The sequence below is a fragment of the Zea mays genome, chromosome 9 (assembly GCF_902167145.1).
Source record: "Zea mays cultivar B73 chromosome 9, Zm-B73-REFERENCE-NAM-5.0, whole genome shotgun sequence".
NCBI lineage: Eukaryota > Viridiplantae > Streptophyta > Magnoliopsida > Poales > Poaceae > Zea > Zea mays.
Genome location: NC_050104.1, coordinates 157,913,888 through 157,929,536, shown reverse-complemented (window position 1 = coordinate 157,929,536; position 15,649 = coordinate 157,913,888). Strand labels below are relative to the sequence as shown.

General features: G+C 45.0%; 2 protein-coding genes across 2 annotated transcripts; one reads left to right on the top strand and one right to left on the bottom strand.

Annotated features, from left to right (window-relative positions):
* The first annotated feature begins 5,066 nt into the window (after positions 1 to 5,066).
* Positions 5,067 to 8,412, top strand: LOC103639542 (fatty acyl-CoA reductase 2, chloroplastic). Its single transcript, XM_008662284.3, has 8 exons — positions 5,067 to 5,703; positions 5,838 to 5,941; positions 6,084 to 6,283; positions 6,391 to 6,491; positions 6,640 to 6,859; positions 6,964 to 7,125; positions 7,255 to 7,336; positions 7,432 to 8,412. Exons 1-8 carry the CDS (start codon positions 5,379 to 5,381, stop codon positions 8,017 to 8,019), a joined length of 1,782 nt encoding a protein of 593 aa, XP_008660506.1. The 5' UTR covers positions 5,067 to 5,378; the 3' UTR covers positions 8,020 to 8,412.
* Positions 8,375 to 14,216, bottom strand: LOC100191189 (uncharacterized). Its single transcript, NM_001136624.2, has 11 exons — positions 14,005 to 14,216; positions 13,351 to 13,407; positions 12,726 to 12,809; positions 12,532 to 12,603; positions 12,262 to 12,333; positions 11,946 to 11,986; positions 10,379 to 10,445; positions 9,345 to 9,536; positions 9,175 to 9,264; positions 8,980 to 9,087; positions 8,375 to 8,783 (listed from the first exon to the last, which is right to left on the bottom strand). The coding sequence occupies exons 1-11, from the start codon at positions 14,095 to 14,097 to the stop codon at positions 8,718 to 8,720; spliced, it is 942 nt and encodes a 313-aa protein (NP_001130096.1). The 5' UTR covers positions 14,098 to 14,216; the 3' UTR covers positions 8,375 to 8,717.
* Positions 14,217 to 15,649: the final 1,433 nt, after the last annotated feature.

Below are 15,649 nucleotides of genomic sequence, written 5' to 3'. Positions count from 1 at the left end.
CTGACCATCCTATCTTAGTTTCAGATTAACCACCATATCATGACGGTAACGCCATCAGGCTGGTGGCAGCTGCGTGCGATATCGATGGGTCATGGGTCGCTGGACCTGTCAATCGATCGACATACCGACCGTCTGAACTGGTCGATAGACCTGTATTAGTATCGAAACCGATATTAATCGGCATCGAAGGTGTGCTTGAGAACCGGCTGGTATTAATTTAGATTTTAGATAGCCCAGAAGGGCTGGAACCTGTATCGAGAATTTCCTTGAAGGAGAGAGATATAGTTGGTTTAGACCACCATGATCAAGTGCACGCATGGACAGGTCTCTGACGACTGCTAACGACATATTGCACCAGTATCAATGAGTTCAAATAGAATTATAGAAACAATGGTGTTAAGTGTTAACTATCTCTATCTGGATGGCACTGCATTACATCACTCACACCATTACCGAACAACAAGAAACCGTTGAGCGTTATGGAGACACCACATCATTGAGTTCAGTGGTTATTAAAAGGACGAGCTAATTCAAATTCAATGGCAACAGAAACTGAGAAACATCTGAATTACTATTCAAATAATATTGTTTATGTTGCATCAAACGCCAGAACCAAGTTGAAGAAAAAAACATTGAGCATTTAAAAGTGACCAGATCACCAGAATATCGAGTTCAACTGCGAGTAAAAGGAACAAACGAGAAGGAAGTGTTCACGATATGGTAAACATTCTCACCGCTTGTTTTACTGTGCGGGGAAGACCATCAAGAATATATCCTCATTCTCCCTTGTCTTCTTTCTTAAGCCTTTTGGTCAGCATGCAAAGCTCTGCGTGTCAGCACGCATCTCTCGCGCGTGCCAACACCTGACAACACAAAAAGTTTTAAAAAAGTAATAAACCATTTGTAAAAAATAGAAAAAAAAACAGAGGTATCTGTATGTTACATAGTCAACGCCTTTGGACTTATATACATGGTTCAATCTTTTATATGATTAATTATACAACTAGAACCTTTAATTTGATATGAGTTATTACAAAATTGATCTATGGCTCAACCGCCTAAGAAACATGTCGTACAAGTATAACATAATAGTGATCATGTTGTACAAGAAAAAGATTGGTCTAGACACATATTTTAATAGCTCTCCTCAACCATAACTTCCGAAGTTAAGATTGTACTTAAAGTTTTCTAGCTAACGTACCGAAAGAGCTTCAATAAAGTCATATGCAACCCGATACAAAGTCAATGATAAGAAATTTCTTTATAACCATTTCTCTCACAAAATGATAATCAACCTCTATATGTTTAGTTTTCACACGAAACATAAGACTGGAAGATGAATATTTTGCTCCCATATTGTTGCACAACAAATGCGTTGGTTTTGTATTTTTATTCTTTAACTCATTTAATAGGGTCTGAATCTATATGATCTCTATTGTAGCATTTGTACTGTGCTTGTGGCATGTTCTCCTGCACTCCAAAAGATGAGATTAAAGCAAAAAATATAGCAAAGCCTCGTAGATCTTGTATCGTCGAGACAATCCGTCCAATATGTATTTGAATATGAACTTCTTCTCAAAGAGGATGGCTTGAGTAGCTTCAACCTAACTTTTAAACTTGATTTGAGATACCGTAGAATCCTCTTAAGTGCAATCTAATGAACGGTAGTAGGAGCATGCAAAAAAATGGCATATCTAGTTGGCGAGAAAGGCTATATCTAACCTTGTCAATGTGAGGTATTACAAAGCTCCTAACAAACTCCTCTAACTTGTTGCATCATTCGACCCTACTAGCTCTCCTTCATGAACATTAAGTTTTTCACTTGTCAATAGTGGGGTGTTGATTGGTTTGCAATCAACCATCCCAACCATTTTAGAAGATCAGACATATATTTTTCTTGTGTAAGCACAATGTCTTTGGAAATCCTTCTCACCCAAATATCAATGAACTAGTGCAGCTCTCCTAAGTCCTTCAACACAAGATCTTTGTGTAAGTCATATAGGAGAGCAGACACAATTTTATACTTGGAAGTCACCATAATACTATCATCGATATAAACTAGCATAAACATGCTTACATCTTCATGTTTATCGAAGAACAATGATGTACCAACTTTCGAGCTTTCAGAACAAAGATCATAGAGTTTCTTACTCAAGCATGAGTACTAAGCTCTTGGCTTCTATTTGAGACTATAGGTAGGTCATCATGTCTAGCTTGCATACATACTTCGGTGATTATGAGTCCTCTTATCCCAACGACTACTTCATATATAACTCCTCTTCAAGTATCCCATGAAGAAAAACCTTCTACACATCTAGTTGTCGTAATGTCCAACCCATGGAGACAATAATTAACTGTATAACTCTAAATAATATGTACCATGTGTACTCATATCAAGCTTCATGAGGAAGAACCTATGCAGATGAACCCATGAGCTCAGCCACGAGCCAAAGGACTCGATGATCAAGATCGGTAGGGAGCATGAAGCTAGGAGGATTCTAGAAGCACCGATATAGCAAAGATATCATCGGAATAAAGAGATGTGGCAAAGATCTTAGATAACAAAGATACTCTTGTAAACATAGAATACAACTTTGGACCAACTTAGCCATGACTTCAACTAGGTAACCAACTTGGTGCTTATCATGTACATCGCTGCCCTCCTTAGTATATAAAAGGATGGATGGGAAAGCCCTTAGGGGCATCAGATTATCTTATTAGAAAATACAACACAACACACATGACATAGGGTATTATCTCACATTGATAACTCAAACTTGTATGAACCCTCATGTCTCCCATGCCATTACCTTCAACTTTCAACATCATGATATATCCTGTATAATTACTATTGAACATTCTTTGTCACTTAGCGCTTTAGCTAGAGGTAGTTGTGCAGATCAATCAAGAATTGATGGCAACCATGAAGTTTCCATTGGGAGATGAATTCGTCGTTGACTCGCTCGACAATCTTGGGCTCATCTCAGACTTTTTGGAAATTCTGGCGCTACATGATCAAGCCACCGAAGATTCAACCATCATCACGATGGCTTTGATTTGGTTAGATCTTATGACATCGACTCAGACTCAAACCCAACTTCTACCTCGATCTAGACTTGGACCTAGGTCTATACCATGATTCGGACCTAGACTCCTACTCCAATCCTAACTCAAATTTAAACTTGGAATTGGATTTGGATTCTATGAGGACCTTAGAAACAAACTAGAGTGGGTAATGTTGCATTTTGCCTTCGTTGCCTTTTTTCTTGGACGAAGGCTGCACTGACAACATTGAATGTGGTCACGACAAAGAGTGGGAGTGTATCTGCTAGGGTCTGGGCTAACTAGTATTGTGTGCTTTGTGAGGTATAATTTGAGTTAATCGAAGGTTGTTGCTTGCTCGGGTCCCAAGTCGAAGTCCTTTGCTCCACGCAAAGTTTTAAGAAAGGGGAGGTTGCGCTCGACTGACTGCGAGATGAATTTGTTGAGTGGCATTATTTTGCCTGTCAGCCTTTGCACATCTCTTATTGTTTGGAGGTCTTCATTTCTGTTATTGCTTTTATCTTGTTAGGATTGGCTTCAATGCCTCTACGTGATACTAGATATCCTAACAATTTGCCTTGATTGACTCAGAAAATGCATTTCTCTAGGTCGAGATGGAGAGCGAACGTCTGTGCAAGGTCTGCCAGACGATCTTGTTTGTTTTGTGACACGTGGACCCAAATATTCAAGGGGGTAGGACAACAATGCCCAATAAAACCGGAAGCGGGGGTGCTCAAATGTCATGCCCAGCATGTCCCATCTGAGAGCCAGACGAGGGTATATATTGGGTAACAAAGGGTCTAAGACCTAAAGTATGTTTGTACCCTTGGTTATCTACTACATTCTTGGAATATACTGTATAACGAGGTAATTACGAAACAATACTACCCTATACCTAATTACACCGACATTGTACCCACAAAGGAATTGACAGGTGGGCCTGCCTAGCCTGTCGAGGGGTGGCCCACCATGCCTCGGCTTTCATGCGTTTGCCCCTCGGCTCGAAGTCTTCCCAACCCTTCGTCTCGTGACCTTTGCTCCAGAGCCTTTGTGATCGTTGTCTCGGGCCATCACCGAGGCCCGCCTCGAAGGGGTCAAGGATCTTATGGCTTCACTTTGGTTGGCGCGACCTTTTTCAAGAGGTTGTCGGAGCCTGCGTTGTCTACGCAGATGCGACGAAGGTCTCTATCTTCGAAGGCGTCATTCGACCCTTGCATTCATAGTTAAGATTGGTTCAGAGTTATTTATAGCTGCTTAGGATGTGTTTGATTTGAGGTCAAAGTATGATAAGACGGATGGCTACACCGTCCACTACATTGTTTGGGATCACGCCGCCACAAAAAATGACTTTAGTGTTTACCTCGCCCCCACGTGACTCATCCAAACACTATAGAAACTGTGGCCGCCAGCTTCCATCCCTCATTGTATATCCAACCAAACACACTCTTAATAAAGATGATCGAGTCCTGGTGTGGCTCTCATCCCAACATCTGTCGCCTCCTGGCTCACATGGCCCATCAAAATTTGAACAAATAAAATTTTCTATAATCATTTTTTTACTAGACATTACCCCCTCCGGCCCTCGCCCCTTAATATAAGGTGTAACCACTTATTGTTCTTGTTCTATAATATAAGACATGCTCTCTTTAGACACATGTACATCGATACAGTGGTATAGAGAAAACTAAATATATTTCTTGGCCCTTGAGCCAGAGGGAGACGAGGAGTATTGGACATGAGCAGTACAGGCCGAAGCGCATGCCAACAAATGGAGGCCCGCTGTTGTGTACACGCAACACAAGCGGGCTACCCCGACGCGCCACCCATGAGGCCATGACCGGACTTCCAAGAAGCGCACTCACGCGCTTTGCATGTCTCGCCAACGGCGCACACCATCATCGGCCGGGCGGCTCCCTTTTCGTTTCGTACGCTCCATCTCACAAAGATGGACGGAGAGATGGCGCGGCGTTGCCCTCCCCTCACGCGCGCGGCGCTTATTATAAATTGCTCCTCCCCGCCCGGCGGCAGAAAGATGGCCTGGCTAGCTAGCTGGGACTTCTTTGGCGCGTTAAAACCTGCCTTCTTGGCAGCCCAGCTCGCAGTCGCAGTCGCAGGTCACTCACTAGCTAGCTTGGGCCCTCGTCATCTCGTTCCGCCCAGGTGAAAGTTTGGCGCGCATGCACGTTAGCAGGCAGGAAGTAGCAGCTTCGTCTTAACACCCACCCACCTACTACTACCCTGCTGCAAACCGCAACCGCGCCCGCGCGGGAGAGCTTACCCTCGCGCACCACCAAGCCCGCACCTGCATTTCTTTGCGGCCGCGCGCGCGCGGGCCAATGGGGAGTTCCTGCGTGAACCTCTCCCGCGCCGTCCTCCCCGGCTTCGGCGCCGCCGAGGGATCCCGCCGCCGCCGTGGCCTCCTTCTCCCGCTGCTGTCGTCGTCGTCGAGGCGCCTGCACGGCGGCGGCGCCGTGGCGTGCTGCTCGTCGTCGTCCTCCGCTACTGCTGCCGGCTCATCGAGGCCGCCGCCACCGCTGCCGTCCTTCGTCGACCCGGCGCACGGGGATCCGCCTGGAGCTGCCGGCGGCGGGATCGGTGTCGCCGAGTTTCTCGGCGCCAAGAACTTCCTCATCACCGGCGGGACCGGTTTCCTGGCAAAAGGTGATACGTAGTATACTTTGTTACTGTATTTCTCTCTCCGATCCACGCGCGTTCATGCATGGCTCGTCGCCTAGTCCTGTGCTTCATTTCTCTCCCTTTCTCTCTGCTCTCTGCTGTTGCTTGCTCTGCGTCAGTTCTTATCGAGAAGATTTTGAGGACAAACCCTGACGTCGGCAAGGTGTACGTGCTCATCAAGGCCAAGGACAGCGAAGCAGCGTTGGCGAGATTGCGAAACGAGGTGTGCATGCATGGCGTTCATCCATGCATTTGTTACATATATACATGCACTTGTTCTTTCTTTCTTTCTTCACAGTTCACACTAGCTTGCTATTTGTGTAATCATTGATCATCCAAGTATATATATGTGTGCGTTCGTGAAGGTCGTGGACACGGAGCTGTTCAAATGCCTGCAGGACATCCACGGGGAAGGCTACGACGGCTTCATCGCAAGGAAGCTGGTCCCCGTCGTCGGCGACGTCAGGGAAGCCAACGTCGGCATCGCGCCCGACCTCGCCGACGAGATCGCCGACCAGGTGGACGTCATCATCAACTCAGCGGCCAACACCACGTTCGACGAGCGGTGCGTGATCGATGCTAGCTAGCAGCTACATAGTCTGTTCTTCAGTGATCCATGCATCTATCGATCAACCGCAGCATCCCCACCTTGCATTGTGTTTGGTCGCACAGGTACGACGTCGCCATGGACATCAACACCGTGGGGCCGTTCCGGATCATGAGCTTCGCGCAGCGCTTCCGACGCCTCAAGCTCTTCTTGCAAGTGTCTACAGGTAGGTCGTCAGAGAATGACGTACGATACTTGCGCTGAAACTGGTGCTTGTACTCTTCATTTCATGCAATTTCATGCATATGCACTCCCCAGATAAGCTCTTCTCAGCACTTAATTATGCGCGCGTGTGTGTGTGTTTTGCCAAGTAGCCTACGTGAATGGACAGAGGCAAGGCCTGGTGCTGGAGAAGCCGTTTCGCATGGGAGACACCATAGCCAAGGAGCTGCCGGGGTGGTCTTCTTCTCCAGGGCACAAGATACCCGTGCTGGACATCGAGGCAGAGATCAAGCTGGCCTTCTACTCCACAAGACACCGCCCCGATGATTCTCCCTCGTTTGCTCAAGAAATGAAAGATTTGGGCCTAGAGAGGTAGCTAGCTAGCTAGTAAGCCATGCAAACGAAAAGAAAAGGCCCAAGTCGAATTATTGATATTTTTTGTCGTTGTGATTATATATAAATTAATAAATTGGTAGGGCAAAACTCCATGGGTGGCAAGACACCTATGTGTTCACCAAGGCCATGGGGGAGATGGTCATCAACTCCATGCGAGGAGAGATACCGGTGGTCACCATCAGGCCCAGCGTCATCGAGAGCACCTGGAGGGACCCATTCCCGGGCTGGATGGAAGGGAACAGGTACGTACTACCTGCAGTGTATACATGCATGCGTACCTTCAAGCTAATGGTAGTGCTGATCTCTCTCTCTCTCTCTCTCTCTCTCTCTCTCTCTCTTGGCATTATTGGCAAAATTGTTGATGAACACAGGATGATGGATCCTGTGGTCCTCTATTACGGGAAAGGCCAGCTGACGGGGTTCCTCGCAGATCCAGATGGTGTTCTTGATGTGGTACGTACCTCGCAGATCCAGTTGAGTTGTAGTGCTCCCTAAACTAAAACGTTAGTATTGAACAACTAACTTAGTGTCCACCTGATATAAGCCAGGTCCCGGCGGACATGGTGGTGAACGCGACGCTGGCGTCGATGGCGAAGCACGGCGGCGGCGCGGCGGGGCCCGGGATGCACGTGTACCACGTGTCGTCGTCGACGGTGAACCCTCTGGTGTTCGGCGACCTGAGCCGGTTCCTGTTCCAGCACTTCACGCGGTGCCCCTACAGCGACGCGGCGGGGCAGCCCATCCTGGTGCCGCCCATGCGCCTCTTCGACACCATGGAGCAGTTCGCCAGCTACGTGGAGACGGACGCGCTGCTGCGCAGCGCCCGGTCGACCTCGTCCTCGTCGTCGCTGGCGCAGCGGGCGCGCGACCTGTGCGCCAGGTCCGTGGAGCAGACCGTCCACCTGGGCAGCATCTACCGGCCCTACACCTTCTACGGCGGCCGCTTCGACAACGCCAACACGGAGGCGCTGCTCGCGGCCATGTCGCCGGCGGAGAGGGCGCGGTTCCACTTCGACGTGCGGGGCGTGGACTGGGCGGACTACATCACCAACGTCCACATCCCTGGACTCCGGAAGCACGTCATGAAGGGCAGGGGCGTCGCCGCCAACCAGCTGCTCGCCAGCACCTCCGTGTGACCGCCCGGCATGCGCGACGGCGGGCGTGTACACTATCTGCCAGGCCCAGACCGTTGCTGCTGCTACATGCCATTGCCATGCCGCCGTCACACCACACGGCCGGTGACCGACGACCAATCTTGCCGTACGTTCCATCCTCATACTACTGCTACGTACGTAGCAGCAACCTAAGGTTGCGCTTGCATTGCACTAAAGATAGATATACCATGCTGTTCATCTCTCCTCCATGTTGAGCTGTTGATTCTTGCGCTTGTACTTCAAAACAAAATGAACTCTGTGATGGTCGTCAGTAACAAATCTGACGAAACATCGTGGCTGTCTGATAGTGTCATTCCCGACACTGTAAGCCGTTCTTTTACCAAAATTTACTTTACTGATGGAAGGAGTTCAACAGTTCCTTGCAATTGATGAATGGTGATACAGATTAGCACACGCCTATTTGTAGTACAAGCTTACGCTACACAGGTGCAAATGGTACTCCGGTCTTTTTGGCCAGTTCCACGACTCTGTAAAAACTGCATAAAACAGAGGGCGGCCAGAGTTGTAGGTGGATGGCCGCCCTTCTCTGTCGCCTGAAAAGGGTGAAACTCTGGGCATAGTGCTTCGGCATTCCCCTGTTATTTCTGTCTGGCCCTTGATCCAGCAGACGTTGACATCGATTATCACGACACAGGCTGGGAAACGGTAACATCGACAGCTCAAAGGAAATAATCCGGTGTTCTTCGCGTCACATCTGGCTCACCTCTCCTAGGGGCTGGTTCAAACTATGATAATAGGTAGACAAAATTGGTAAATCATATGCAATAGGCGTGTACTAAGAAGTCTGTTTTGGGGACCGAAAAAAACATCTGGATGTCTTTTTAAGAAAAAAACATATAGATAGTAAATTCATATCAGGGTCATGCCACAAAAATGAGCCAACTAAAATGGGGAAGTAGCAGAATGATGTGGCCACATTACCTGGATGAATGTGTGGCTGTTGCAGTCGTCAACTTCCAAAATGGATGCCATATTGCCGCATCGATAGCAGTAATTTGGAGCACTGAATATGGTGACAACCTTTTGCTCCTGTAAATACATGCATCGTGCATGATCAGAAAGATTGCTTCACTCAAAGCTCAGCTCCATAAGCGTCTAAAAGTCAAATCGGCTTACATGAGCCCAGTTATATCCCTCCATAACTAATTGATGAGCCCGAGCTACGAGTTTGAGATTGTTTGTGTGATTAAACTGCTCTGATATGTCCTGGAGAAACAAAGGAACAAATGAATAACTTCAAACTAAAAAGGTATACAAGAGGTAACATGAAAACAGATGTGTAGTACCTGCCCGAAAGTGTAGCCAGCACCGCGAGGGGAGATGCCCCAACCACATCGGTCGTCTGGATCTGACCATAAGAGATCGCACATAGGTCCCTCATGGGGAACCTCTTGGACTCGATCTAAGCTGCGCACACTATCAAGATTTTCAATTGATGGAGATAGACCACCATGAAGGCAGAAAATCTCAGATTCCACCTTAAAGAAGAAGATAAATGCTGTATCAGTAGAGTACATGGATGCACAGACAATTCCATGATGTTGAGAAAACACAAGCTTCAAGGTATAGGTAGAGACAGAACAAACAACAAAATTATTTAAATGCACGATAAGGATTTATCATTTCAAATATTTGAACAATTAATTCATACAATTTGATAAGTAAAGATTTACAAAGAGGGCAACATTCGCGACGGAGAAAAACCACAACATCACCATTTGCCAGCCTATGTTCCATAGAACAGTCAGCCACAGCACAACATAGATTACTGGCTCTTCAACCAAGAGTAAACAACACAGCAAGTATAAAAACCAAAGTGAGAAGCAACATAGCACAGTACAGTTACCACCATATCACAACCATTTGATTCTACAGCTGCTGGAATTGACAAACAAATGAAGACAATTGATGTTCAACAGAGTGTTCCAAATAATTGGAACATTTGAATACAGAATAGACTCTGGTTCTCAGTTTCTAACATGCTCTAATGGGTTAAAAAGAAGTTGGTCATAACCCATAAATATATTGCCGCCTGAAGAATCTGAAATTGGTGAAGCTAAAAAAGAACGATCAAACTCTATCTACTAAGGCCCCCTTTGGAATGCAGGAATTTCACAGGAATCAATTCATTTTCACAGGAAAAACACAGGAAACAAGAAAAATTCTCGCATTCCAATGGGGGCCTAAGCTATTTGTGGTTCTAGCTATTATGCCATTTTAGTGTTTTAAGATTTGCATGCTGCTTATTGAGAAGATGGTGCATAGAAAGGCGCTCCAGATACAACCGACAAAAGGTGATTCCAGTTTTAAGAGTACACACCAGAGCTGTCAGAGGAAAATAATCAAAAAGATCCGTAAATGTCTTCCATACATTTGCATTGCCATACCTGGTTTAAAACAAAACAGTTAGCAACAAAATTGACAAGCTAGGATTATATTGTGGACCTGTGGGAAAAAACATTCTTACAATCAACTTACACGAACCAATGAGTTTATATAAGATAACAAAAAATATGATCATTCAACTTTCACACCAGCTCCTAGTGATGGTGCACTAACATCATCATCAACAATAACAACAAAACCTTTTAGTGCCAAGCAAGTTGGGGTAGACTAGAGTTGGAACCCAACAGCGCCACAAGTCAAGGGTTATTCACGTGGATAAGTGTTTTCCATGCACTCATACTCAAGGCTAAATCTTTGGTATATTCCATCCTTTCAAGTCTCCTTTTATTATCTCTTTCCATGTCAACTTCGGTCTTACCCTGCCTCTCTTTCCATTACTATGGCACCTAAGGGTCCCACTACGCACTGGTGCCTTTAGAGATTTCTATTGGACATGTCCAAACCATCTTCATCTGTGTTGGACAAGCTTTTTTCAATTGGTGTTACCCATATCCCATCACGTATATCATCGTTCCGGATTCGATCCATTCTTGTATGGCCACAAATCCAATGCAACATACACATGTCCACAACACTTATCTGTTGTACATCTCATCTATTGTAGGCCAACTTTATGCACCATACAACATAGCAGATCTAATCGTCGTCCTATAAAACTTGTCTTTTTAGCTTTTGCAGTACCCTTTGGTCACCTAGAATTTCAAATGCTTGATGCCACTTCATCCCAGTCTAACATCTTTCAAATGCTTTGATTCTATGGCTAACAGCCTAACATCTTCATCAATATCCCAGTCTCTTTGTAGCATTGATCCCAAATACCAAAGGTATCCTTCCTAGACACTACATGACCTTCCAACTAACATTTCCTTTCTCATGTATAGTAGTGCCGAAGTTACACCTCATATATTTGGTTTTAGTTCTACTGAGTCTAAAACCTTTAAAGTCTAGAGTCTCCCGCCACAACTCTGCCCAGCTTTCAACAGCCAGTACTACATCGTTCACAAAAAAATATACACCAATCTCCCTTTGTATGTCTCTTGTGACCTCATCCATCACCAAGGCAAAAATACAAGGGCTCAAAGTTGACCCTTGATGTAGTAATATTCTAATCGGGGAGTAACATGTGTCTTCGTCACTTGTTCTTCGATCACTATTCACAACATTGTTGTACATATCATTAATGAGTCCAACATACTTCGTTGAAACTTTATGTTTGTCCAAAGCCCACCACATAAGATCTAACGAAAGCTATACACAACAAAAAAGAAGTAACAGAAAAGGCATATGCCAAAGAGAATTGCATGTGTGAGAAAAATTGGGATGACTATACTAATCTAAATCTGAAGCTAACATACAACTGTGATTAAGAAAAAAGATTAAACGTAGATCTTCTCACACAGGTAATGATACAGTATGTGCTATGTAGGAACATGCTACGCCTAGAAATGTAACTTGAACTTTAAGCACCTAAACAAACTCACTTTCGTAGGCATTCGTCGTAGAATCCATACACCTGTGTGATCTGCGACCATAAAATAAGAGTTTCAGTTTGAACCAGAAAGCACACAAGAAATGATGATTAATAGGGATGCCATCTAAATTATAAGCAAAGCAAATTCTGAACAGGAAACCAATATGATGATGGCATCTAAATTGTAACAAAGCAAATTCTGAACAGGAAAATAATATTCACGCATAAACAACTAGAGTAATTTTCTCTGATCTCGATAAAATCCTGGTAACAGTAACTAAAAAGTGACATGTCATAAGCATCAAGAAAATAATATTTGATTGTACCTGCCGACTCTCGTGGTTTCCACGAAGGATTGTAATTCGATGTGGATACCTCACTTTTAGTGCTACTAGCATCTGGAGTAAGAACATAATATAAATATATAATGCTTACTCATAATATGAACTGAGATTAAGACCATAAGAAATATGTTAAAGCATAACTTGATGAATCAGATTTCCTTTTTCCAGCACCATTATATGTGAAACAAAACAATTCTGCAAAACAAGAAAGAAAACTAACTTGGCAAAGAAAAATAGTGGTTAATTTCTTACAGTGACAGTCTCAACAGAATAGTAGCCACGATCTACATAATCTCCCATAAATAAGTAATTGGTGTCTGGACACTGGAAACAGAAGAGAATAAAACTGGCAGGGATTAGAGGATGGAAATGGTGGCTTCAATCTTGGGCAGAACAAATTTTCAAGGGAAAAAAAAGAAGCAAAGTTGAGTCAACATAGTCATTACCTTCCCGCCAATTCGGAAAAGCTCTACAAGATCGTGGAATTGTCCATGTATATCACCACATATTGTCACTGGACTCTTGACAGGCTGCAAGCAAAAGTTACAGAAGCTTAGAAGCAAATACCTGTAAACTCAGCAAAATACACAATACTCAATCACAAATACATCTAGGAGAACTTCACATCACGCCATTATATGCCTGCATAACCAGGTAGCGATTTGAGTAGATCTCTATTTATAAGCCAATGATTGAGCAGGATGAAATGGATTGAAACAGGAGGAAAGCCTTAAATTACAGTGTTCATCCTATTGTTAGTGTTACATTCTACAAGGAACAAGATTGAAATGAAAGCACCGAAACTATCGATCAAAACAAAAGCAACAAGTCTGAAAGATTCTAAGTTCAACTCCTTAATCATAACACCATTGATACATAGGACAAGAATAAAGGGCGAACCAAAATAGAGCATCACAATAAACAATGTTGTTCATACCATGCAATGGTGAACATTATACTACATAGCTCAACAGCCTTCAGAACAAGCAATATAGGTGCCTCCTACACCTATAGTGAAACTGTGAAAGATACCCAGCCAACAGTTAGAGGTAAACTGCCAGTATAGTATACCTGAACGTTGCTTTCCTCCATCAATATCTCCTTGGCCTTCTCGCACAGTGCCTTAACCTGAAATATGTGGGACCCATTATGCCGATTCCAAGAATGTTAGAACATCAACCTGCAGTCCTGAGCATGTATGGACCAAGTATTCCTGCTTTTGCTCAAGCGGGCTCATAGCACGCAACCATACATATATCAGCCCAAATAAGTACATGTACCATCACACCTTAAATGTGCACTTTTTATGGTCAGTATTGATTCGTCTGATTGATTTAGAAGATTACAACAGATACAGCCTTCCATTTTTGTGCTACTTTTCTGCGATAATAAAAGGAGATCTACTAACAAGAACAAAATTTGAATCACAACACCGGAATGATTCGAAGCTGCACTCTCTAGCCACAAACTACACACTAGGTCATCACTCTATGCCATCGAATCACCGGACACCAAAAGAGGTTCAAATATCCCCCCCCCCAAAAAAAAAACACCGGGTCACACTTCCAACCCAAGCAGTGCAAGGAAGCCAGGAAGGCGAGAAACCCTAGGCGCGCCCTTGCAACAGATCAGAGGAGTCTGCATTCACCAGATCACACCGCCAAATAGGAAACCAGCGAACCGGAAAACCGAAAGGAACGATGACATAGCTGGATTGGATCTCACCTCTTGCTCGGCGAGCGGGCGGCACTGCATCAGCTGTTCGATCTGCGCGTCAAGGCCACCGCTGCCGCCGTTGTCTACGTTCATGGGCTCCATACCGCGGCCGTCGTCTTCTATACGAGGAACCAGCTCGAGCTCAAGCTCGTCGCCGGCGGCGAAGGCGAGGAAAGAGAGAGCGCGCGCGCGGGGAGTGAGACTGACAGCGGGTGGGGAAGGAAATCGGGGAGAGGAGAGCCGAGAGAGAGACTGGATACTGGAGTGATTGGTCGAGAACCCCGCCCGCCAGGTGGGCCTCCTTGCTCCACACATGGTCCGTTCGCTCCATGCCGCGTGTGGCCAGTGGTTGGAAAACTTTGCGTCCGCATGACCGCATACCCGTCAGATAATACCTTCCTGCATTCTCCAAACAGTGATCCTCCATTCCTCGTTGTATCCTGCATAGGGATGGCAGTGGGTAACATACCCAGTGGGCACATGAAGTCATACTCATACCCACTAGAAAAAATTGATCCATACTCATACCCACTACCCATCATGGGTACAAAATTACGCCATATTCATACCCACCATGGATAGCGGGTACCCATCGGGTACCCATACCCATTAGCATTATGATAGACATGATCAGTTGAATCACAAAAATAAATACCAGCATAATAAATGTATCGAACCCAACATAATTTTATCATAGGTTCAACAATATTCAACATTAAATGGCAATATCATGCCTTCAAATCACACAAAACATAGCATTGATTTTACCCGTGCCCTAATAGGGTTTTTACCCATCGGGAGCAAATTCATTTTATATGAGACTTAAATCTGGACCCACATGTCATATATTAGCGGGTTCCCCATCGGGTAGCGGGTATGGGGCAACAGAGAACATACCCATGCCCACCATACCCGATGGACATAACAAATGACCCAATAAAATACCCATGGGTATCAAAATCCGCCATACCCGTGCCCTAATAGGGTTTTTACCCATCGGGTTTCGGGTACCCATTGTCATCCCTAATCCTGCATCACTGTTACTTCATACAATCCTGCTGCTGAGTTGTAGCTATATTGTTAGCCCCAACAGTTTAAACAATAGAGAATTTTGTAAATGCAATTCAGTTATATTGACATAAAATAAATAAATAGCTACATGAAGGTCCTCTTGAATATCTTGAAGACAAGAACAGAAGTTGTTGGCGTCGATCTGGGCGCCAAACACCGGAAAGGACCGCCTGTGGTACTCTCTGCGGAGGCGCGGACAGTCCGTAGCCCTAAGCCATACTGTCCGCGACCTGGCGCAAGAGTGACTCCTCTGTATACGACTGGGCGGTTCACGAATTTAGCTAACAAATTCCGTAAGAAACTCGGAATCCTAACTGATTCTGCGCACGCTCGGATCGTCCTCGCCACCACCGCGGACTGTCTGGACCGCGAACCGTCCGACCTACAGGGCAGGACCGTCCGCTGCCCAAAAGTGGCTCAATAGAAGCTAGTTGGTTACTTTTTTGTGTCATCAACTATAAAAAATGAATAGTTAGTTTGCAGGTAGAAAGAGTAAAAAATTTATACATATTGTAACCATTGTATCTTAGATCATCTGTAACTCTAATCAAAGAGGATCTCAAGGTCGCTCTTAACCGTGAGC

What these genes read in the sequence shown, in the direction of transcription:
- LOC100191189 (NM_001136624.2), bottom strand. Translation starts at nt 14,097, where the DNA reads ATGGAGCCCATGAACGTAGACAACGGCGGCAGCGGTGGCCTTGACGCG. An exon ending in GCCCGCTCGCCGAGCAAGAG is followed by an intron (nt 13,408 to 14,004) that starts GTGAGATCCAAT and finishes CACATATTTCAG; the next exon opens with GTTAAGGCACTGTGCGAGAA. An exon ending in ATTTTCCTCTGACAGCTCTG is followed by an intron (nt 9,537 to 10,378) that starts GTGTGTACTCTT and finishes TTCTTCTTTAAG; the next exon opens with GTGGAATCTGAGATTTTCTG.
- LOC103639542 (XM_008662284.3), top strand. Translation starts at nt 5,379, where the DNA reads ATGGGGAGTTCCTGCGTGAACCTCTCCCGCGCCGTCCTCCCCGGCTTC. An exon ending in TGGCGAGATTGCGAAACGAG is followed by an intron (nt 5,942 to 6,083) that starts GTGTGCATGCAT and finishes GCGTTCGTGAAG; the next exon opens with GTCGTGGACACGGAGCTGTT. An exon ending in AACACCACGTTCGACGAGCG is followed by an intron (nt 6,284 to 6,390) that starts GTGCGTGATCGA and finishes TTGGTCGCACAG; the next exon opens with GTACGACGTCGCCATGGACA.